The sequence below is a fragment of the Pleurodeles waltl genome, chromosome 6 (genome assembly GCF_031143425.1).
Source record: "Pleurodeles waltl isolate 20211129_DDA chromosome 6, aPleWal1.hap1.20221129, whole genome shotgun sequence".
Classification (NCBI taxonomy): Eukaryota; Metazoa; Chordata; class Amphibia; order Caudata; family Salamandridae; genus Pleurodeles; species Pleurodeles waltl.
Window position 1 is genome coordinate 1109969958 of NC_090445.1, and position 25763 is coordinate 1109995720.

A 25763-nucleotide genomic window follows, 5' to 3' on the forward strand; every position below is an offset into this window, starting at 1 on the left:
CTGTATTCCTAGTCTCACCGATGAGGGTAGAGGACTGCTGGAGGGAGAAATAAGTAAGGAATTTCCAAACTCTCTTACCATAAGCCCTGGGTGAAAACAGATTCCTGGCAGAATTTTATAAATGGTTGGGAGCAGAAACTATGGATTTATTGTATGAGGCCTTCCGAGGAGCGAAAAACACAGGTTCCCTGAACCCCATTTCTAACAGAGAGTCCATAGTGGTCCTACAAAAACCTGTGAAGGACCCTGTACTTTGCAGGAGCTACAGACCCATCTCTCTCCTCAACTGAGATATTAAGATTCAGGCAGGGGTCCTGGTGGCTCGCCTTAGAAAAGTGATCCGTCTCTCATTCATCATACTCAGGTGGGTTTTGTACCTGACGGTCCTCCAGAAATCATCTCTGTACCCTGGCTCATACTCTTTGGACTGCAAAGGACTTGCAGGATGAAGCCCTGGCCCTCTCCCTGATGCAGAGAAAGCATTTGACAAGATAGAGTGGTGGTACCTCTTTGAGACCCTACAGCGCTTCATGCTGGGAGAGGAGTTTATAAACAAAGTCCGATGGCTTTATGATATCCCCATGGCGCAGGTCAACTGTGGGAGATTTCTTTCAGAACCGTTTTACATCCAGAATGGAACCCGACAAGCCTGCCCACTGTTGCAATTGCTGTTCCTTTTGGCTGTTGAACCCTTGTCAGCTTCTTTCCGGTAACTGCCTCTCATTGCCGGAATTTACATCCCAGGCGACTGCTCCGCAATCTATCTCTATGCCGACGATATTTTGCTCAAACTTACGGACCACACCCATTCCCTTTTGGCATTGCGATCCCTCTTAGCTAACTTTGAGGCACTGTCGGGATACAAAATAAACTGGGACAAAAGTGAAGCGTTACCTCTGTCCCCAGTAACTACATGTATTGCAATAATGGACCTCCCAATCCACTGGAAACAGTCATGCCTCAAATACCTGGGTCTCTACATTAATAGAGGCCTGGACCAGATATTGGCAGACAACCTGGAACCACCGCGTATCTGCACAAAGCAGGACTTTGCGAAGTGGTCTTACTTGGGTTTATCCCTGTGTGGTGGGGATGGTTTAGGTGGTCCGCATGTACCACGCTACACCTATGTCCTTGGAATGATGCCCCTACAGGTCGCCCTCCCTATGTTGCAAGCAGTGGACAAATGCATACACACCTTCGTGTGGTGGTCATTGCGCCCACGGCTATCCAGCCCTAAACTCATAGCTTGTCGTGTGTGTCACGGTTTGGGCTACCCTCTGTAGAGCATTATGCACTGGTTTTTCACCTTTCTCAACTTGCATATCTGCTCCCTGGGACACTGGAACCGCCAATGTGTGTAGCAACCAAATGCTCACTGTTACGGAGCCCCCAGGGACTCAACTTGCTTTACGGAGCTAGGGATACCATGGTCCGTCCCACCAACCCAATGATACAGGCCATGTTGAAATCCTGGCACCGGGCTCACCGCCGTTTAGTAGTGGAAACGCCGATCCACAATCATGTGCCAATCTGGGGTAATGCCAGTTTGCTAATCGGAAGTGAGACAGATGACTGGGAGGGATGGAGATCAGTGAGCATTTGGTCTATAGGGCAGTGTAGGAATCTGGCTTGGTATATACTATATCAAAATTAGTTATAGTGTCACAGAGTCCAGGGGTTCCCCAGAGGCTTAACAGAAGCTAAAGTAGATAATACAAATGCTCTCTTTTGTGGTAGTGTGGTCGAGCAGTTAGGCTTATCAGAGGGCAGTGCAAAGCATTTGTTGTACACACTCAGACAATAGAAGAAGCGCACATTCAATGACTTAACTCCAGACCAATGTTTTTATATAGTAAAAATATATTTTCCTAATTTATTTTAAGAACCACAAGATTTAAGTAGCAGATAAGTACTTCAATAGATTCTTATTCCACACATGTATCAACAGTACTTTAAATCGATAAGTTAGACAGTTTTTGAAATATTGGCAATAATCTGTTTTAAAACTTGACTGTGCAATTTTCAGAAACAGTTCCTGGGAGTAAGAAAATCTAGATTGTTTTACAGGTAAGTGCATCACTTACAGTTTCAGTCTCCAGAGGTTTAGGAAGTCCACAGGTTGGGGTTCACATTAACCCCAAACACCCACCACCAGCAACACGGGTCGGCCGGGTGCAGATGTCAAAGTGTAGACAAAATTAACATGGGCTCCTATGGAGACTGGATGCACTTGGTTTCAGATCTGCAGGCAAGTAAGTACCTGCGACTTCGAAGGGCAGACCTGGAGGGTTTAGGGGAGCGCTGAAGGGGCACAAGTAGGCATCAAACATACACCCTCAGCGGCACTGGGGCGGCCGGGTGCAGGGTGCAAACAAGATGTCGGGTCTCCAATCACTATGAGGAACCCCAGGGGTCACTCAGAGGCTGCAGGTAAGGTCCAGGGGGTCGTCTCAGGCAAATAATAGGTTGGACAGGGAGGAGGGCCGCCTGGTGAACGTTGCTGCATCAGGTGTCGGTTTTTCAAGGCCTGGGGGCTGCGGGTGCAATGGGTTTTTAAGCATCAGATATCTTCATCCGGAGCTTTCGCAGTCAGGGGGGTCTTCGGGATTCCCTCTGCAGGCATTGTCATGGAGGGGTGGAGGGACACTTGCTTGGAATTGCCTGGGGATCCTTTTTAGCTGGTTGACCACCTGGACATGGGCCTTAGATGTTGGATGCAGAGTGTTTATGACTCACACATTCGGAGTGAGGTTGGAGTCCTTAGTTGAAGGTTTCTTCTTGGACAGGGCCGCTGTCCACGGGAGTTCTTGGTCCTTTCGGTTGCAGGTCAGTCCTCTGGAGCTTGGCAGAAGTCGCTGGTCACATTGGATGCGTCACTGTTCTTTTGCAGGTTCTTTAAAGCGGGAGACAGGCTGGTAGGGCTGTGGCCAAGTCAGTTGTCATCTTCCTTCGTCTCTGCTGGGGCTTCAGCTTAGCAGTCCTTCTTGTTATGTTGCCAGGAATCTGGTGATCTGGGTTCAGGGAGGCCCTCAAATCCTAGATTTAGGGGCACTTAAGCGGTCAAGGGGACTAGCCAATGGCTACTGTCCCTGAGGGTGTCTACACCCTCCTTGTGCCCAGTCCCTTTGGGGAGGGGGGCCAAAAACCTAATCCTATTGGGCCCTGTCCTCCAAACCAAGATGGAGGATTCTGCAGGGAGGGGTCACCTCAGCTCTGGACATCTTAGGGGTGGTCCTGGCTGGTGTGGCCACTCCTCCCTGTTTTTCCTAATTTTCCTGTCAGACTTTCCACCAAACTTGGGGGTTTGTCCGGGGAGGAAGGCACCTCCACTGGCTGGAGTGCCCTGGGGCACTGTAATCGGAGGCTTGAGCCTTTGACATTCACCGCCAGGTGTTACAGTTCCTGTAGGGGAGTAGGTGTGGGGAACCTCGAACCAGGACAGGCTTTTTTTCTGACCACAGAGTGCACAAAGGCTCTCACCCCATGTGGTCAGAAACTTGTCTGAAAATGGCAGGCTGGCACAGACCGGTCAGTCCTACACTAGCAGTTTGGGTAACATACAGGAGACATCTCTAAGGTGCCCTCTGTGTGCATGTTTTAATAAATCCCACACTGGCATCAGTTTATTGGGCTGAGAAGTTTGATATCAAACTTCCCAGTACTCAGTGAAGCCATTATGGAGCTGTGGAGTTTGTAATGACAAACTCCCAGACCATATACTCAATATGGCTACACTGAAATTACAATGTCCAAGAATGGACTTATACACTGTAGGGGCATATTGGTCATACAGCTATGCCCTCACCTGTGGTATAGTGCACCATGCCTTAGGGCTGTAAGGCCTGCTAGAGGGGTGTCTTACCTATGCCACAGGCAGTGGTTTGTGGGCATGGCACCCTGAGAGGGGTGCCATGTCAACTTTACCCTTTTCTCCTCACCCGCACACACAAGCTGCAAAAGAAGTGTACATGTGATGGGTGAGAGGTGTCCTAGGGTGGCATAATACATGCTGCAGCCCTTGGGGACCTTCCTTGGCCACAGGGTCCTTGGTACCATGGGTACCAATTACAAGGGACTTAACTGTGTGGTAGGGGAGTGCCAGTTGTGGAAACAAAAAGGTACAGATTTTGGAAAAGAACACTGGTGCTGGGGCCTGGTTAGCAGGGTCCCAGTACACTTTTAATCAAAGTTGGCATCAACTCTAGGCAATAAGTTTGGGGGGGGGGTAACCATGCCAACAGTGGCACTTTCCTACAGCCTGCTTTTGGTTAATGGAGGTCTTAAGCCCCTTTACAGCTCCCCCCACCTCCCAAGAGGAACTTGGCTCCTAAGACAAGAATTCTGGCGATACCTACAGCTCCAAGATTGTTTTAACCACCGCATGGGGGTTTGCCCGTGGACTCTCCAGCCTTTTCCTGTGCTTTTCTACCTCAATTCATGGGGTACCTCCCGGGGAGTAATGTCAGATATCTGCAACCTGATGACCCGTCACTTATTCCCGCTACCCCTCTTAACCACCCTCCGAACGAAATGGTAGTTGAGCCTACAGGAGGAATATGAGATGGAAGACTGGGCTGACTTATTACAGGCACAAGAACGTGGTGCACCGGAGGCTTGGAGGAAATTCTGCCGTTTTATGTCTCGACATAATGGGCAAATCAGCCTATTTTAATTAGGCCGAACTGCCCCCAAGGGGGGCAGGAACCACTAGACACCATGGATTTTTTATTTTTTAAACAGATGGGGAGCCACCACTTAGGCAAAGGTCGCTCCTCTGGGGGGCAATTTTATTTCAGGCCATTGCTGCCCACCTTGGGGGCAGATCTGCTTATTTTTCTTAGTCCAATCTGCCCCCAAGGGGCCAGAAACCACTAGGCACCAGGAATTTTTTATGTTTTTTTTATTTTTTTATTATTTTTTTTACAGATTGGGAGCGACCCCTTAGGCAAGTGTTGCTCCCCTGGGGGGAACATTTATTTTGGGTCATTCCCTGCCCCCCTTGGAAACAGATTGGCCTATTTCTATTATGCCGATCTGCCACCAAGGTGGGCAGAAACCACAAGGCACCAAGTTTGGTAGGTTTCCCTATATGGCTGCTAAGCCCAGGACCAAAAACGCAGATGCCACCCGCAAAAACAGGTAGTTTTGTATTTGAAAATTTTGATGTGTTCATGTTGTGTTTGGGGCCTGAAGGGGGCTCTTAGGGATATGGCTCGAGGTTATTACCCTGGCCCTGATGGTCTCTACCTGTTGAGTATTTTCAGGCATAATTTGCTTCTTTGCTCCCTGTCCCCCTGGAAACTTTTTGTGAGGCTCGTATAAGTAGTGCCTTGCTCGTATAAGTGGTGGGTTGCTGACCAATATGCAGGAGGCACCACGTCGGGAACCATTTTCCTGGGGGGGATGGCGGTCTTTAGGCGGGTCTGCCCGCGAGGGTTGTAATGTGGCAGTCGAACTACCTGGCCAGGGGCAGTCCGACTGTCGCCGCGAGCATGGCATTCCTCAGACTGCCACACTCATAATGAGGGCCTTAGATTCGTCATCAACTAACTGGTGTAAAATTTGGGCAGAGGTGCTATACAAAATACTTTATTTCAACTCAACTTTATCTATTATAAGGTCAAACTCTCATCTTAAAAGCATTGATCAATCAATTATATTGGCAAAAAGGAAGCATCAGAAGTAGATGAGAATATTACTAAGGAACCAATTGTCTCTATGTAGAGATACAATGAAAAAAGATGAAAAAATTCAGAACCGATGAGAAATACAGAATATTTGCCAGTGAAATAAAGATGGTGCCTACATGAAATTACACTTTGCAATAAAAAAATTAAAAAAAATCATACTATATTGTGTTTCGTCTTTAATTAGTTTGGGCACTGGTTCCCAGAGAGCTGCTGCTAATTATTCCATATCATTGGGTATCTGGAAATAGTATGCAGACCATTTTATGCCAGCTGCACTTCCAAATTGTACAATCTATTAAACTATGTAAATAAAGATCTGCAACTTCCTGAATTAAAATAGAAATCTTGATAAGGAAGTCTTGTTATTGTAATTCGCCAGGTCCGAAAAGGATACCAATTGATGTGTTTAAAGCTGACCCTAATTTATAGATTTCATCCACAATCAATTTACATTGATTCTTGAATCAGGAATTGTTCCATCATTTGAGGAACGGGATCGTTATAAATCCTTTACATAAAAAAAGGCTTGAGGAAGGATCCAAAAAAACTCTCTACTGCTCCCCTTGACACTGAAGTAAAATGTTTTGCATGGGTCGAGGGGAGAAAGCCACAAAGAGGGCACAGGTGGGGGGAGCAAACCATACAGAGGACACGGGTGGGGGGAGCAAGCCACACAGTGGGCAGAGGTGGGGGAAGTAAGCCACGCGGAGGGCAGAGGTGTGGAGGAAGCCAAGCAAAGGGCAGTGGTGGGGGGGGGGGGGGGGGGGGGGTGGAGAAAGCCACACAGAGGGCAGAGGTGTGGAGGAAGCCAAGCAAAGGGCAGTGGTGGGGGGGGGGGGAGAAAGCCACACAGAGGGCACAGGTGAGGACAGCAAGCCACGTAGAGGGCACAGGTGGGGACAGCAAGCCACGTAGAGGGCACAGGTGGGGACAGCAAGCCACGTAGAGGGCACAGGTGGGGACAGCAAGCCACGTAGAGGGCACAGGTGGGGACAGCAAGCCACGTAGAGGGCAGAGGTGGGGGGAGGCAAGCCACGTAGAGGGCAGAGGTGGGGGGAGGCAAGCCAAGCAGAGGGCAGAGGTGGGGGGAGGCAAGCCAAGCAGAGGGCAGAGGTGGGGGGAGGCAAGCCAAGCAGAGGGCAGAGGTGGGGGAAGGCAAGCCAAGCAGAGGGCAGAGGTGGGGGAAAGCAAGCCAAGCAGAGGGCAGAGGTGGGGGAAAGCAAGCCACGCAGAGGGCAGAGGTGGGGGAAAGCAAGCCACGCAGAGGGCAGAGGTGGGGGCAGCAAGCCACGCAGAGGGCAGAGGTGGGGGCAGCAAGCCACGCAGAGGGCACGGGTTTGGGGCAGCAAGCCACGCAGAGGGCACAGGTTTGGGGCAGCAAGCCACGCAGAGGGCACGGGTTTGGGGCAGCAAGCCACGCAGAGGGCACGGGTTTGGGGCAGCAAGCCACGCAGAGGGCACGGGTTTGGGGCAGCAAGCCACGCAGAGGGCACGGGTTTGGGGCAGCAAGCCACGCAGAGGGCACGGGTTTGGGGCAGCAAGCCACGCAGAGGGCACGGGTTTGGGGCAGCAAGCCACGCAGAGGGCACGGGTTTGGGGCAGCAAGCCACGCAGAGGGCACGGGTTTGGGGCAGCAAGCCACGCAGAGGGCACGGGTTTGGGGCAGCAAGCCACGCAGAGGGCACGGGTTTGGGGCAGCAAGTCACGCAGAGGGCACGGGTTTGGGGCAGCAAGCCACGCAGAGGGCACGGGTTTGGGGCAGCAAGCCACGCAGAGGGCACGGGTTTGGGGCAGCAAGCCACGCAGAGGGCACGGGTTTGGGGCAGCAAGCCACGCAGAGGGCACGGGTTTGGGGCAGCAAGCCACGCAGAGGGCACGGGTTTGGGGCAGCAAGCCACGCAGAGGGCACGGGTTTGGGGCAGCAAGCCACGCAGAGGGCACGGGTTTGGGGCAGCAAGCCACGCAGAGGGCACGGGTTTGGGGCAGCAAGCCACGCAGAGCCGCAGAGGGCACAGGTGGTGGCAGCAAGCCACACAGAGGGCAAGCCATGCAGAGCCACAGAGGGTACAGGTGGGGGCAGCAAGCCACACAGAGCCGCAGAGGGCACAGGTAGGGGCAGCAAGCCACGCAGAGCCGCAGAGGGCACAGGTGGGGCAGCAAGCCACGCAGAGGGCAGAGGTGGGGAGAAAGCCAAGCAAAGGGCGGAGGTGGAGGGGGGAGAAAGCCACACAGAGGGCACAGGTTTGGAGAGCAAGCCACACAGAGGGCACAGGCTTGGAGAGCAAGCCACACAGAGGGCACAGGTTTGGAGAGCAAGCCAAGCAGAGGGCAGAGGTTGGGGGCAGCAAGAAACGCAGAAAGCCCGGGTGGGGGCAGCAAAAAACGCAGAAAGCCCGGGTGGGGGCAGCAAGAAACGCAGAGGGCCCGGGTGGGGGCAGCAAGAAACGCAGAGGGCCCGGGTGGGGGCAGCAAGAAACGCAGAGGGCCCGGGTGGGGGCAGCAAGAAACGCAGAGGGCCCGGGTGGGGGCAGCAAGAAACGCAGAGGGGGCATGGGTGCGGGGAGAGGAAGCCACACAGAGAGGGCACGGGTGTGGGGAGAGGAAGCCACACAGAGGGGGCACGGGTGTGGGGAGAGGAAGCCACACAGAGGGGGCACGGGTGTGTGGGGAGGAAGCCACACAGAGGGGGCACGGGTGTGTGGGGAGGAAGCCACACAGAGGGGGCACGGGTGTGTGGGGAGGAAGCCACACAGAGGGGGCACGGGTGTGTGGGGAGGAAGCCACACAGAGGGGGCACGGGTGTGTGGGGAGGAAGCCACACAGAGGGGGCACGGGTCCGGGGAGGAAGCCACACAGAGGGGGCACGGGTCCGAGGAGGAAGCCACACAGAGGGGGCACGGGTGGGTGAAGGAAGCCACACAGAGGGGGCACGGGTGGGTGAAGGAAGCCACACAGAGGGCACGGGTGGGTGAAGGAAGCCACACAGAGAGAGCAGGTTGGGGGGTACACAGAGGGCGCAAGTGTTTGGGGGGATGCACACAGTGTGGGGGGGGGAGGGGCACACTAGTAGGGGGGAGCCTCACAGAGGGTGCGTTTAGGGCAGAGACACAGAGGATGCGGGTATGGGAAAGACACACAGAAGGTGCAGGTGGGGGAAAGACACAGATGGAGCGGGTGGGGGAGGGGAGGCCACTCAAAGGGAGCAGGTGGTGGGAAGCAACGTGCAGAATGGAGAGGAAGAGAAACATGCAGAGGAGAAAGTTATGTTAGGGAGGTGAGGCACATGGGGGTGAATGTAGCTTGGAAGGAGTGAGGAGGGTCACATGGTTGAGCAAGCAACATGGAGCACTGCGGAAGGGGAAAGAGGAGTATATGCAGTTTAGCTGGAAAACATGCACTCATGGATTGCTCAACTATAAACAAAGAAAAAAAAGTGTCTGAAATGTAAGCAGTGAAAGGGCACAAGTAATGAGGCCATGCTCCAGAGGAGGAACAAACACAATAAGTGAGAGGAAGGAAGGCCCACACAAGTTAAAGAATAAGAAACAAGCAGATGAGTGAAATTAAAGCGAAGCAGGGTTTAGCAATGGCTCTAAGCCCAATGTAAGCCAACTACAGGCCTCTGTGCAAACAGACAGCCTGCACTGTCTAGTAGGGGAAACTTTTAAAAAAACTAACCCACAGACTATTTTACTATGATTTTGAGGCAACACTAAGTCTGTCCGTGATAGAATAAGAGAAGGGAAACGGAAATTAGCATTCATCAGTTATTGACTGATTAATCAATAATCTTTTCAAACTCTTCAAATCTTCATTTTCTTGGGGCAGAATGAACCACGCTGGTAGTACCATCACCTGCTCTGTACAGATGGCAAATTTATGTCACCAGTAATTATTGCCATTGGTTTTTGCAATAGTGAAGTGGTGTGCTTCAGAGAAACAAGTGATTCTGCAGCTTTACTCAAACTTAGCCCCCAGACCTACGATCTGCCATGCATATATGATACGCATCTATTCATTATTGATTTGATGGTTTGACAATCACCTGAAAGTGAGGGCAAACTCAGTCAATTGATATGTAATTCAAGCAAACCTCAGAGATTACGCAGAAGACGTTGTTAGCAATGGTAAAGTAAGTACTAAACCTCTATTAATGTATGGATTTAAGTGCTTATACTCAAGACTCGTGATGCTAAAGACCTTACGAAAGTTTTGAAAGTCAAGGATATTTTCAATTTGATTTCATTATGAGAAATCGATATCTGGACTGAACAGAGCTCTTCAATGATGCACTAATGATTTGAAGTGGGCAGGATATTTGCATTTTTTGACAGCAGAAGAATTAGTCAATAGAGAGCAAATGACTTTTTTTAAGGAGAAAAGAATCACATTTCCAAGAGCAGGCTCTTCTTATAAAGGCAACATTCTCCATCCAGTAAACTTCTCCAGATCTCTGGTTGTGTACATGAACCTTCCTAACTAGTTGACAAGTGGGCTGAAGTCTGGTGTGAATCTGTACATCCAGACATGCGTTTTCAGCCAACATCACTAAGATAACCATGACATGTAGTTTCTCTCTTCCCTGTTACAAATCAAGGTCTATCAGCTTTATCATGCACAATGTGACTGGCCTTAAAAACAGAGCTTGATGAGGTTCCCGCGTGAAATTGGGTACACTAGCTGCTGTACTATATGGTCTTCAATTCCATCTTTATATGATGGCTACAAGGACTCCCCCATGCATTTGCCTGAAAAGACAGTCACTAAACATCTGAAGAAGAGAAATCTGATACCTTTCCCTCACCTGGCACTACTAGAAAAATGTACTCCACAGAGCTGAATTTAATGAAAATGTCTACATTTTCGGCATCAGTTCATTATAAGCAGATGACTGGTATACTTCACAAGTCTCACCTGTTGTGCACTTTTAGATAATATTTGCTGAGAAACCTCTTGTTGCATGTGGGACACTCCACACAAGCATTGGCTGTCTTATTGTTGGAATGAGCTTCTGTAGGTACCTGGCTAGTGTCCACAGTATTTCCCAAATCAGTGTTCTTTTTCATTAAACATGATTTCCGTTTTGAGTGTATTGTCTTTTTCTCCGGCAAGTAATCTTCATCATGAACATCAACATCTGCAATGACATCATGGACCACCACCTCCATCTCCCACTGTGAAGAGAATGATTTGATCATTTTTGTTTAGAGCACACATTCAAAAAGGCACAACACTTTATTTTTAAAATCACTTTCTATTACCAAACCTTATTACTACTCTCAAAAAGAAGTTCCATTTTTAATGAAGTCTACTCACGTCTTAAATAAACTATACATACAGCCACCTCTGGTGTGCCAAATCATCAGATGTTTCAACAGAAAACATCAATGAATGCTAGCCTACAAGAAAAGAAAGGAAAACAAAACTTGAATTTCTAGCATACAAGTACGCTGCAAATCAGAAGCAACAAATTGTTCTGTGTTGCCGTCTGAATGTTCTGATTGAGAGGTTTGTTTAACATTAGGAGAGTACCATGTGTCAAAGTAAACAGTCTTTAGAACCCACTGGTTAGTTTGAACTTATGTAGTGGAAAAGACTTGCATCATACACACTACATGGTGACTATTTTATTGTTTGTCAAAACATTTAAAATTGCACTATATAGAACACCTCGGGATCAGAAAATACTCAGAAGGACTACTGTTAAAATGAGAAGGGAGCTGTCTACATTTCTGTAAAAAAAAGAAAAAAAAAAAAAAGAAAAAAAACCACACAACACTCCCATCAGACAGAGTCACTATGTCAAAAAGATGGTGTCCAAACATAGAGCAAATGATCTGGAAAATAAAAAGAAAAGCTGCACAGCATGAGGTATGCAGACAGGCAGAAGACAGGGGCACTATGAAAAAGAAGACATACTTAACAGTTTGGATCCACAGTAAAATACTAGATTTTATGGCTTACTTGGTATGGAATATGTGTCTATAGCTTTAGGAACCCATGTAACGTGCAACTATGTTACAGATAATTGCTATTTGAAACACATAAGTCCCTGACTATCTGTGCAATTTTTCTATTTCTACTTTTCATTCTTCTCTCTGTTTGGGCCTCTATAGTTTCAACTTTTTGGAAAAGTGAGTGTTGGTGTGGGGTGGATCCCAAAGAACATTAGAATATGCAGATCTTTTTCTTCATCAGGACACTGTTGGGGTGGCCTTATTTTGGAGAGATCCCAACTTATATAGATGTATAGATTATACCCTGGTAAATACTTCCTATTCACATTTGTGAGACTTTAGAATTCAAGGTAATTCAGAAAGCGATCATAATCCACAAATAATTACGATCTGGAGCCAAGTGCCCATCCAGGAAGAAACAAACCTCTACAATGGGGAACTTAGTTCCGAAAATGTTAAGTGATTAAAATGGAGTTCTTTTACGATCACAGCCGAAGGAGAGGAAGCTGCTGGGAAACTGGAAAATATGGCTAATGATCCACTAAGGGTAGTTGCTATATGGGAGTCATTCACAGAAAGTCTCATCAAGCAATCTTCAGGGAGGGGCAGGCAAAGGGCATACATGAGGCATAGAAAGACCATACTCATGACACAGGCAATACAACTGAGGAAATCTGGAGTGAATAGGCTTCAGAGACAATTACAGAAACATCGGAATGATGAATTAATTCTAAAAACTCTACAGCAAGAAAGGAAACTACTAAAGGGGGACATTTGGCTTTTTAGAGGAGCAAATCAGGAGACACTGTGAGCAAAACTACATTATGCATTGACATTGGCAAACTCCAGTCGGCTCTGGAGCCCGATTAATAATATTGAGAAAGGCCCCAGAGCTGCGAACAATGCAAATGTCACAGAGGAGGCATGGGTGGGATACTTGAAATCTCATTTTAAAGACATAACCCAGATAGATACCAGCATAACTTAATGGGAGACAATCGAGGATTATAAGGAGCCTAAGGAACCCATCACATTCAGTCCTCTCGAAATAACTAAGATAATAGAAAAACACGCCGGGACCGTGCTCCTGGCCCCAATGGCCTACCACAGACCCGATTTAAACAGTGTGCATCAAGATAAGCGGCCTTTTTCGCCATAATGTTTAATCGTATTTTAAGAACAGTTTTCACCCCCGACAACTGGAAGGGATTGATAATCCACCCCATCTACAAGGGGGGGAAGGGGGGAGGCTTCCTTACCTTCCAACAATCGCCTAGTCACCCTTTTAGATGCAGACCTAAAATAGTTTTCCATAGGAATTCTGCAGCATTTAGAATGGTAGTACATGGACAAAGGAAGGCTCCCAATTAACCAAACAGGCTTCACAAAAAAAACAGGGCAAGTTAACAAACCTCATGGCATTAAGTCTATTAATGAATACCGCAAGGGCTACAGGGACTTCCCTTTACATGTGTTTCATGGACTTTAAAGCTGCATTTTACTGTGTCCCAAAAGATTAACTATGGATAAAACTCCAGCAGTGAGGGCTGTCGGGGAATTATTAAATGCTGTTATTATGCTCTATTCTAACACTTGGGTTAAAATCAAATTGGGAGACGGCTCTTTCCTTTCCAGGCCCATTAAAACCACTTTAGGTCTGAAACAGGGCTGTGTACTAGCGCCGTTTCTTTTCAATCTGTAAACATCAGATCTATCCCCAGCCCTGGATAAGCAGCCAGCCCATCCACCAAGTTTAGGGGGTCGCCAAGTATCCAACCTACTTTATGCAGATGACCTGCTACTGCTCAGTAACTCTAGAGTAGGCTTACAGAAACTCTTGAACTACTTAGGAGGATATGCGCTAGCTAATGACTTAGAAATTAACTATGGGAAATCTAAAATACTGCCCTTTAACCGTAAACCGACCTTACGCCGTAAGTGGTTTTTGAATGGCCAGCATATTGAGGAAGTAGGAGCATATACATACCTAAGGGTCAGGATTGAATCTAGGGGCACATTTGCAGCCCACAAACAAGTAATAAGGGAGAAGGCACAAGCCTTAAACCGGGCCTTTGGTAACTTGGCAAAGTACTTCCAAGCAGCCCCTAAAACCAATGTCCATGAGAGTGAAATTACTTCCAACCTTTGCATATGGGACAAAAATAATGAGGGGACAGAGGTATTTATGATGGATAAGCTATTAGTGAAATCCTATAAACAAGTCTTCCAGCTACCAGATCAACCTCCCCGGCCCAAGTCAGACTAGAGTTTTCACTAACAAAGCAATCATTAGCAAGGCCGGCAGCTTTTGTTACTGGGTGTTACAAGCTTCATTTAGCTCCTATGGGGTCTTTAGCAAACCTAGTCTGGCATGAAATCAATCTTGAGAGGGGTAACAACATTTTTAAGGATTGCTGGGAAAAAGGCATAGCCCGGCTTCAACTGGGTGATTTGTGAGGCGGCTTATTATCGGCGCCAGCGTTCAGAAAAGGAGTCAACAAATTGGCTAAGATCTTAAGCCAGTAAGAAGATATGGAGGGTCTATCGAATCGATCTCATGGATGGTTAGACCTAAATTCATATGCGTGGGATAAGGAACCCTGCATCCTATCTGCTGCATTAGCGTGAAAAACTAAACAAACCCTCTTACGGATGAGGTTGGGAGATCTACCAACTCTGGATTTCCTCCCAAAATGGAAAAGAGAGACAGGGTGACAATCAAAGGTTTGCAGACTGTCATCAGACTAGGGCGACCCTAGTCCACGTGGTTTGCATTTGCCCAGCTTTGGGATGCCAGAGATGGGAACTACTGAGAAAATAATTTAACATCCTAGGAGTTTGGTCCTGTAGGTCGGCTATCATAACAGCTCTTGACCCAAGTAATGAAAAGTTAAACACCACCCCGCGAGTTCATCTAGCACCCCTTAGGCAAAGAAGGTAATTCTCCAGTCTAATAAACATCAGAATTCATCCCACAGACATTAGTTACCGGTGATGTAGGGGTTTTGCATACCTCGAATGCATCCTTTAGGTAACAAGCTGCTTTGCCCCCCCCCCCCCAAAAAAAAAAAAAGATGCCAAGGCTTTATGTGTCCTCATAGTGATTATTTTTTATTATTTCGTCTGCTTTATCAAAACAATAGATTTTTAGGTTCCAGAATCGCATTTGGATTTCCTTTGCCCCAATTACGAGGGTCTCGTTTTATCTTTCGTTTCCTGTTCATATTTTACTGTTCGCATATATTTTAGGTTAATGGATATTTGTAACTTTATCTTTTAGATGCGTTTTTATGGTTTTTATTAACTAATTAAATATTTTTCTACCCTACCGTAATCTCCCCACCCGCCAGCCTTCAGGAAGTAGCTCCCCTCACCCAATTTGTCTAGTTTCTGGTTGGTGGAATTAATGACTATATTTTGCAGGGCAGTAGTTGTAAATTAAATTCAGTAATCTGTGGCTAATGGACCCCTTCGTATTTCTTTCTTTTTACGAGCCTGGAAATTCATGACCAATATGTGCAGTAAAGATTGCAAATATCACAATCCACTTTGTTGTACCTGTCACCAGGATTACCCTTAGATCTTTGCAAATGTATTTTAGTTTATATAAGTCTGCATTAAGGGAGAATGGGTGCTACCAATAAACAGACCTGGATTACTTCCATTGTTTGCATGTCCAGTCTGAGTCATTTTCTGCCAGAGCAGGGCTCTGGAGATTATACTTGCCTATCACCTAGTCACCACCTCACACAGCACAGTCTGGAAGGAAGCAGACCAAGACTTGCCCTTCCCAGAAACCCCTCAAATCTCTGGGATTTCAAACTCCAACTATGCGCTGGGATTAGCAGTTGGCTGCTGCTGCCAGCTGCCAAGGGCAGTGAATTTAAACTAGAGCATGATTTAAGCTCAGGGGTGATCTACACAGATTCAGACCTGTTTGGACTTTTCTGTGGAGCTTCCTGAATGTGGAACTTCTTGCTGCTGGTTTCCTCCTGGTGTTAAAATGCAATGTCAGCCCAAGAAATTCAGAGATGCAGACACAGAGTTCCAAGTAGCTATTTACCTCTCACCAGACACACAAGGAGAGGAGCACACACCACATTCAACTGCAGGTCTGCCCAGTGGTAACTAGGATTTGTTCAGAAAAAAATGCAAATAGGAAAAAACGGTTTGCTAAATTACTGTGAAATTTTAGGTGCTATTGATTTGATGCATCATTTAGTAAAACGGGCTGATGCACGTTAGTATTTCCAAAAAATATTCATAATGGAAAATCAGTGTAATCATTTTCAGCAAGATTAAGGGAAACATAAAAATAAACAACCACTGGCAAAGCCAACCAAGCCAACATTGGTTGTCAGTCTTTTGGTTTTGTCACCGCTCGCCTTGTTTTGACATGGCTTTTGTAACACTTTCTTTTTATGGGAGCTGCCAGGCCCTCACCATTGTAACAAACATTGTCAAAACGCAAAAAAGTTTTTGGGTCTCAAAAAGCACACATTGTCACAGTAGTTCCTGGCACTGAACAAAACTACTTTGTGTGGCAATATGCTCATTGTAGAAGAGCAGAACGCTGTCACTGACAGTAAAGCCAACCAATAAATATATAGAGAGAGAAATAGAATTTTAGTAAAAACGAAATGCCTTGGTTAACGCCAGACCTAATGTGAAGCACAATTCTTACAGTAAGTCACAAAAGTGCACCCATGGTATATGTTTTTGCGTTAGTGGCTTTCATGAATTTACAAGAATTTAGAAACGTAGACCAGGAAAACTACTCCTAGAAAATATTTGTGATCTGTATTTTAGCTCGAGCAAATAGGCATGTGTACCTTTGCTCATGCGAAAATCTTTTGAGCGTTTACAAGTTCACTTTCCCTCCAACCACTTTGTTCCCATCTCTGGAAAAACTTCTGCTTCTGCCCTTGTCAGGAGTCAATTTCCAACCTTTCTCAATATGGGAAATGACTATGGAAGAGCTTGTGAAAATCATTAAAACATGCAAGTTGTTAGGTTTGCAAAGACTCAGAGGCTTTCCAGACCTGGAACTATTGCTTATTACTTCCTCCAGCCCCAGTATGTAGATCTGCGGAAAGGTGGCAAAATAAGGAAAATACTATAGTTGGGCTTGAAAATGCTAGTATTCAAGCCCTACTGTATCATTAGCCCTGGCATAATCAGAGAGGCTATCAGAACTCTTACATAATGAGATAGATGCAATAATTTGTGGCCACACTACATGGCTCCAAAGGGACAAGTAGGTTTTCTTACAGGACATATAGATTTAAGAAGCAACCTGTCCCATGGACTAGCAGGTATTTTATTAAATTTCTCACCCCTGGAGAAGATTAGGGTATCAATATTACTCAATGCCTTGGAAACTTGTTAGCATGCTCCTTGATAAGAACTTAGAAACGTGGGTTTCCCAGTTATTGCTGAAATTGGCAGAGGGCAAGGGTTCTGGTTAGTCTCAAGGATGCATGGGGTATCCCACTGCTCAAAAAGCCTATTTTGAGTCCAGCTGACCAAGGAAGTGATCAACCTATTGAGAAGGCCTTTACATAATTTCTTAGGAAATGCTGGAAGCAGGACATATTTGCAGATGGCCTTGGTGGGCACTCACATACCAAATATCCTCAAAAAAGTGAGCTTCTTCCATTAGCAAAAACAGCTTGTGGATGCACTAAGAAAGAGAAATAATGTTACTATTGAGGGCCAATTAGTCACTTTCTTTTAATTTATTTTTTATTCAGACTCCCGTAAAGGAGAAGCATCTGACTGGTGGTTGAATTTCTAAAATCATGACAATGAATAGAGATGGGAGGCATCCATTTCGCTCAACAGTTAAATGGCAAGATCAGAATATCTAGGTCATGTCGCTGAAAAATCAATGTCCATCCTCCAACCTCTGAAAGATATGCTAGACAAATGTGCAGACAGAAGCATCTTAACCATCGACAGGGCAGATCTAGAAACAGATGGAGGAAGGTCAGCAATAAGAGGAATGAACTGACACCTGATGCATCTACTACGGATAAAGAGTGGAAGGCTGTGAGTAAACAATTTGACCAAGCAAGGTCCAAGCAGCAAGACAAAAACAACAGTGGACTCTTCAGAAGAGCACCGCAAATAAACATGGAAACATTTATAAATTGACAATATGGGGTCTTCGAGAGAGGGGAATTAAGAAGGGGCAGGTACAGGGTGCTAGGGAGGAGACTGAACATTACACCAAACATACTCAACAGATATTCTCCCACAAAAGGACAACCAGATAAAGGTCTTAAGATCTCTATATTACCAACAGATTTGCTCGAAAGTGACCAATCCAGATGAGGAACACTGGTATAAAATTTGAACGGTTAAACAATTCACAGTTAAGTACTTAGTGGCTGGGGCAAGGAGGTTGGGGGCAGTAAAGGGCGGAGTTGGGCGTATGACAGAAAAATGGTCTCCATAGGGGAAGGGACAGAGTTTTTTTGGGAAGAGAGGACCAGTCTGGAAGATGAATCCCTAGAAAAGTGTCCCATGTTTAATAATCAAACTAGATAAAAAGGACAACATTAAATAATATGTATGTGTGTGGGTGTGTATATTATAGGCAAAATGAGACTGGGTAGAAAATATGTCACATTTGTATGGAGCAACATAAACAACGTTAACAATCCTAGCAAAAGAATAGCTAATTTGAGAACCCTTAAACACTTTAAAGAAGATATATATTTTCTGCATGAACCCCTTTGAAAAAAATACTGCCACAAAGCTACAGTGTCCCAAAAGACATGGTGCAGAGTCCTAGAAGTGAGAGGCTAACCCTGACTGCTAAAAAACTTAACAAAACAGAATATAAACTAGCAGAGGTTCAACAGCGTTACTATGAAGGATGCAATAAGGTGGGAAACCTACTAGCAGGCAAAGTGAAACAAAAACAAGTTTAATTATTTACAAAATCCACTAAAACGTATGGATGGAAGGCTAATGCCTAGGATAAACTGGAAACAGTCTTAATTTTATCAAGATCAATATAATAGCATGCTTGTAGATCACTTCCGAAGAACAGATTATAGAAAAGACATTGCTCAGAAAACCATACAAGAGGCTCAAAAGGAAGCTCTAGTAACTAATCACACCAGACGAGATAGCAGGCACCATCAAACCTTACAGGAGCACAGCCCCAGGCACAGATGGATGTCCCGAACCCTTATATAAAGATTGCTGTTGCAGTCTGATGCCCATTCCAGAATATGGCTGACAGCGGAGCAGTGACCCACATCCATGGCAGATGGGAGAATACTGGTCATACTTAATCAAGGGGTTGGGCAAGAATTTGGTTCTTATCACCCCGTTTCGGTCAATAACGTTGGCAGGAAAATATTCACAAAGATGCTAGCAAGATTTAGAATTCTTGGTGCCCCAGTTAATTCAGCTGCAGGAAACATCACAAACAAGACATTACACACAACAGACATAGTAAATAAACAAAAAAGCCAGCCTTGCTAATATTGTTAGGCTTCCAAAAAACATTTGAAAAGGGCAGCTGGAGTTTTTTTTTTTTACTACTTGAAGTCCTAATAGTTAGATTTTAGCCCCAATTTCAGTCAGTGGCATTGTCCGGATTTTCCAGCCTTACTGCAAAAGTCACAGTGAATGGTAGGAACTCTCCTGTAGTTGCAGTCATGCATGGTACGATGCAGAGAAGTTAATTAGCATTACACATGTTTGCAATATGGGTTGAGCCCCGGCCCTGAAGGTCCGTAACGATCCATGGATTGAGGGGGTAACACTGGATATCGATAAATTGAGTTTAATGTCCACTGATAATATTCTAATTTTGATGACTAACCATAAAGGACAACTGTCAACTCTCTTACAAATCTTGCAAGACTTTAGCATTATCTCTGCATTTGAGACACATCTATACAAGTCTGATACTCAAAAAATCAGTATGCCATTAGAGACTGCAGAATGGGTACAGACACTCCCATTTTAAGAATTAAATATGATTAATTATTTATGGATAAATCTATTTGCAATGATGACAAGAACATATAATGCCAACTTCTCTCCAATGTGTGCAGAGCTTAGAGTTGACATACAAGTGGCACCTTTCACTCCAATTTTTTGTCACTCAACTCAGGAATAGATATGAAAGCAATTGATGTTTGGTTGTGGACCCGCTGCATATGTTAGCAGGATTTGTTCAAGGGCAGAAAGATAAATATGTTTTAAGTGATGAGAGAGCAGTATGGGTTATAAGACTCAGAATGTTATAAATACATGCAACAGAGCTTTGAGAAAATGAATAAGGACAAGCATCATTCTCATTACCAACAATATTAATAAAAAAATAATAGTACAAATTCATGGAATAGTAGCGAAAGGCTAAAAGGTAACTTCACCAAATGTGTTTTTAGGAAATGATGCATCATTCTATAACTGGGGTGTAAAAAAAAAAAAAAAAAATCATTTGGGATATCCTTCCAGGTTTAAGGTGCATATTTGTATTACATCTTCATTCCTGAAGGACCAAAAATAAAAACAAAAGCTATCGTAAGTAGATGATTCCAGGTCATTAACAGACTTTTGATTGCGAGTCCCCTTTGAGTGCAGAGTTACGAAAGCAGATTGATGGTACTGTATTTGCAAGTGGTCAAGAGATGAGCTTATTGAAAGAAGGGGGGCTTTTTGCTCTAAAAGAAAGTTCATCGCAACTGTTAATCATTCAGTTGGTAAGTACTGGAGAAAATTATGCGGTTGAGAGAAGGCAAAGGCATTAACACGAAGTAGGTGTGTATTCATTGTCTACGTTCGGAAAGGGGTAAATTACTGTAGAATTTGGAAGACATTAATATCTAGTTGCACCGGACCACACCTATAATAGTAATGTTTTTTACAATTAGGAATAATTTGGAAAAAACACAATAAGCTTTCATTTACATCTGCCAAATACTGCTTCAGAACTGAAATACTTAGATCTGTGAATTACACTGTTGATTAATACTGATGAGGTTTGAGAGACACAAGATCACCAAAGACCCAAATAATTTGGAAATTTGTATGCATCCATTAGAAGGTGTTGATTAAGAATGTTAACGTTTGAGTGGTACAAGACCAATGAAGAGACAAAGAATACTGAGATATGTGAGCACTAATTGGAAGGTGTTGAGTTGTACCTTGTTTGGTAACAATACAAGATGGAATAAAGAAACAAGAATTATAATGTTCACTTTCCAACCCACTGCCCTTTACCTTTTCAGGCAAGAAAGAAATATCGTTTTCCGCCTACAAAAATTATTGCAAGTCTTTTAAGCAATAGATTACATTCCCTTTTGGTAAAAAAGATGAGCACTTTTTGCAATCAAAATACTTTATAAAAGGTTTAAATTAAGGGGGAAAAAACAAAAACTAATATTGGAAAAAAAGGACTGAGTAAGACCAACACGTTCCTGATATATTTATGAATGAAAACGTAGAAAATAGGATTCTCTTATCTTGTATGGTGAAGCATTTGTAACTAGTTTTGTCTACCATGTGCACAGCTGCTTTGAGCTGACATTCTTTAGTCACAGTTTTGAGTACCCCAATATAGGGATCCTACTTAAGGGGGAAGAGGAGTAGTGATGGGAAATGCCTCTGTGGGTAATGTGAGCAACAAGAGTTCTGCTCTACGATGCATCGCATATATCCTATGGGCGGTACATCTAGAATGCAGTGGGTACTGTGGCATTCGTGTTGGTATGCTGGGACCAAAGCGATCATATTAACTATGTACACATGCAGTTTGAATGTAATTCAGCAAACAAACAGCACAACAGTACACTTTTCTGCTCCTCTGCCATTTCAGACAAGGTAAGAAACCACAGAACAAAACAGGTATCAAAGAGACACAAGAAAATGAAATGTTATAGTATCAGATACCACAAGCCGAGATCTTGATTGGTATTGTTTAGATTAAAAAAGCATGATTCCAAGACCTGAATGAAATGCGTGTAAGGCCATTTATAGGAATAAAAGTGATAAAAAAACGTTTAATGCTCTGCACCCCTGCCACTACAATCCACTAGGCTGCTACCCTATGGTCACTTCAGTCAACATGAATTAAGTTAGGAAAGAAACTGTACTACAACCTCGTTACTGAAGACGCTGTCATCGTGTCTGGTCCTCCTCGTTGGCCGTTTCAGTTCGTTACTCTCGTGGTTTATTTTCACTTCTTCTGGAGGTTTTAACGTGTCTGGTGAGGAAGGTGTTTTCCCAAGAATTTGTGTTAAAGAATGCCCCTGGCTCTGCAGAATGCAATTTATGGGAGCTGCTTCTTGCGCCATAGGTGGGTGTAGCTCACACACCACTTCCACAGTGTCTTCGCCATCAGACTCAGCTGGTGGCTTTACGTGTCCATGGAGAGAGTCGACCACATTGTACTCATTCAAATATTCTTCATTTGGGGTGTTTGTTTGGAAGCATTTCACTTCAAACTTCTCACAAAACTCTACTGCATCAAAAATACATAGTTCCTTTGATGCGAGGAGCACTTTCCCCACATTCTCTTCTGTAATGGCCAGGTCTCCGGTGTACAGGAAGTCTAGCAACAGGCTAATCACTTCGGAAAAACTTTCATGAAGAATGATGTTGGCTGATGTCCCATCTCCATACAAGCTTTGGAAAAATTGGCTAGAGCAAGCCAGAATACTCCAGTGGGCCTTGAATAAGATACCACCTACAGCCAAAGTAGCATCACAAAATCTTCCTTCTTGCCTCTGCTTGTTCAGTGCCTGCAGAACCTTCACACTGTGCTGAGCGAAAGTACTGTCCATATTTCTCAGAGTGGAAACATCATAAAGGAATCTGCTTTCAAAAAGGAATACAAAAAATACATTTTATGAACTCATCTCAGAGTGTTACACTTGTTTCAACAATCTAACATAGCAACCATATTGTCTCTTTAATGAAACGGACCTTCAGTTACCTCAAGACATATAACAAAGTCAACACCTCTTAAACACTAGATTACGAATGATTGGCGTGACATGGGTCACAGTATTATCGCATAACAAGAATTAGTATATGTTGGGAAGCTGAGCCGATTTGTTTAAAACAGAAGCTTTATTGAGATAACCAACCCAACGCAGCACACCCTGTCAGCTCGCCCCAACCGCCATGGAATCTCCTCACATCAAACCCTGGAACCTCGGTGTCATTCAGGCTCCAGGCTCCCTATGACCGAAGAACAGTGCAGACAAGGTTCCAGGCTCCCTAACATTCCCAGCACAACACAACACCCCCCCCCCCCCTTACACTATATATACAAAGGATAAATAAGAACAACAGTCAAAGAATAAGGTAAAACGTTACACAAAAATGAGTAACAAAACATAATAATTCACAATATATAGAACATCTGCAAACAAGTGTTAAAAAAAAATGTAAAGTCAGGATCATAGTCTATAAAGTATTAGGATGCATAGTCTTTCAACCACAATGGTTTGGAGCGTACTCTGAGAGAAACTTTGTTGCGTGGTGACTCTTCCGATCCGCACGAGGAGTGACTTCCAGCCTAGTTTCACAAGTTAGAGGAATTCTCCTCCAAGCCGCTCCATTTCGCGATCCTGGACATGCTCCATGCATCCCCATTGTCAAGGATCACAACATTTTTCCTCACCTCTCTGATGCAGAACGGACCCTTGAAAGATGACTTACCTTTGGTTCTAAAACAAGGATTCTTCACCAACACCTTGTCACCAATCTTCCATTTAACATTAGAAACACTATATTTAGAATTGTAACGCAACTTGTATTACGTTGATACCTCTCTCTAAGTTCGGATGCCTTATTAAATTTCCCCTGATCAAATTCATCCTGCCCCAAACACTTTTTGAACCATGCCGGAAACAGCTTAGTAAAACCCGACCTGCCCCTCATATACTTAAATGGGGCAATGTTGGTGATACTATTAGGGGTATTGAGATGCGCCACCACATATTCCTAAGGAGATTAGCCAGAGGAACCCTGGTTTCAATAGCTTCTTGCACACAGGACTTCACCATTCTATTCATACGCTCAGCGAGACCATTGGCCTGGGGTAGGTACAGCGCTATTCTCAAATGTACATTAGCTAAAGAGTCCCAAAAAAACGTCATGTCCCGAGACGTCAACTGTACACCATTGTCAGTGACTAAATGACTGGGTATACCCTCCCGAGAGAACTCCTCTTCTAAAAACTCAATCACTGTTCTGGTATCGACTGAATTTACACATTTAGTCACCACCCATTTGGACGCATAATCCACCATGAGTATAACGTAGCGTTCACTCGCAGGCAGAAGATGGAACGGACCCATAAAGTCAAGACCTAGTTTCACCCAGGGTTTTTCAGGAATCACAAGTGGAGAAAGTAGGGCTTTCGCCATAACTTTGCTTTTGTCGTTGCGTGCACAACTTACACAGTCTTTCACCACTGCCTCAGCATCACGATCCAACCCTGGCCACCAATATGCTGTCCTAAGTCTGGACTTGGTCAAGTTCCTGCCCAGGTGTCCCTCATGGGCCATTTTTAAGATTTTACCCCTCACACCCATGGGAGGTATAGATTTAGTACCCCTGAACAATTCACTTCCACTTTAAGAGAGCTTATCCCTCACATTCCAATACCCCATCAGAGAGTCAGAAATATTATTGTACTGCGGCTACCCCTTCACAATGAATTCAACAAGTTTATGCCTGTCAGGATCCCGCTCCACTGCTGACTTCCACTCCTCTTCATTTATGACCTTCTCCCTCACCCAATTGACCACAACCTCATCATCAGACTCCTCACTACTGTCAATTGAAGATCGGGACAGGAAATCTGCCACCATATTCTTTGGCCCTGGAATATATTCCACAAAAAAAATTGTACTCTAATAATCCTTTCACCCACCTTCTTATCCTAGGGTTCAACTCTTCCCCCTTCTTGGGAGAAAACATTTGGACAAGAGGCCTGTGATCTGTCCTCACCACAAAAGGTAAGCCCCACAAATAAAATTTAAAATGCTTGACTGCCCACATACACGCAAGAGCCTCTCTTTCTATAACTGAATAAACCTGCTCAGCCTCCTTGAGGGAATGGGAGGCAAAAGCAATCACTCTCTCCTCCTGGTCTACCCTTTGGATTAGGACTGCCCCAGTTTGACACTGGCATCCGTATAAAAGAAGGTTTTGGCACACACATCAAAATGCCCCAAAGTGGGTATCTTCCCAATGCAGTTCTTTGCAAAAGTGAACGCAGCCATACACTCCTCAGTCCAAATGAATTCACATCCCTTCTTTAAAAGAGCTCTCAAAGGTTGGGTCACACTTGAAAAGTTGGCAATGAATTTGGAGAAATGATCTCGCACCATCCTTGTCTTTGGGTTCAGGTGCTCAGACTATGGAATCAACTAATTCCAACTTGGGCCTGATTCCCTCACCAGAAATAGTATGGCTCAGATAAGTCACCGAAGTACCCTTAAACTTACACTTTTCCACCTTCACAGTAAGGCCGGCCCTGGCTAACCTACCCAAAACTTCTCTTAGAATACTGTCATGCTCACTCACGGTTTTGCCATGAACCAATATGTCATCTTGAAAACATAAGGTACCAGAAATTGCCTCAAGAACCTTTTTCATAATACTTTGGAAACAAGCGGCCACAGAGGCCAGCCCAAAAGGCATCCTCAAAAATTGGTAGGCCCCCAACGGTGTTACAAAGGAGGTGAGGTGCCTGGACTCAGGGTGCAAGATGATCTGATGATAAGCCAAGGATAGATCCAATACACTGAACACTTTTGAGCCACCCAGACACGACAACTCTTCCGAAATGTTAGGTAAAGGTTGGCGATCTACCCATATATACTTATTGAGATCTCTAAGGTCTACACACATGCAGATCTGCCTCCCATTATCCTTCGGTGCCAAACCAACAGGGGCCAACCATTCGGAAGATTCAATCTCTTCAATTACCCCTGCCTTCAACAACTTGTTCAATTCCGCTCTGAGGGGTTCTAACATCAATTTAGGTACTCTTCTGACTTTATGCACAACAGGGGCTGCATTTTTCTTCAGTATGATCTTGTGCTCAAAATTAGCCAAGCAACCCAAT

The 25763-nt window shown here is 44.9% G+C and overlaps 1 protein-coding gene across 8 annotated transcripts in view; it reads right to left on the reverse strand.

Annotated features, from left to right (window-relative positions):
* Window positions 1-25763, reverse strand: part of ZBTB48 (zinc finger and BTB domain containing 48) — a 203415-nt gene that overhangs the window by 168875 nt on the left and 8777 nt on the right. For 4 of the 8 annotated variants that reach the window (XM_069240230.1, XM_069240229.1, XM_069240232.1 and 1 more), the window contains exons 2-3: window positions 21775-22492; window positions 10608-10867 (exon numbers count right to left, since the gene is read on the reverse strand). In XM_069240230.1, coding sequence (XP_069096331.1) covers window positions 10608-10867; window positions 21775-22461 — 947 coding nt within the window. In that variant the 5' untranslated portion in view covers window positions 22462-22492. Of the gene's footprint in view, window positions 1-10607; window positions 10868-21774; window positions 22496-25763 lie in introns of all 8 variants that reach the window. The other 4 variants (XM_069240235.1, XM_069240234.1, XM_069240233.1 and 1 more) reach the window with 2 other exon arrangements.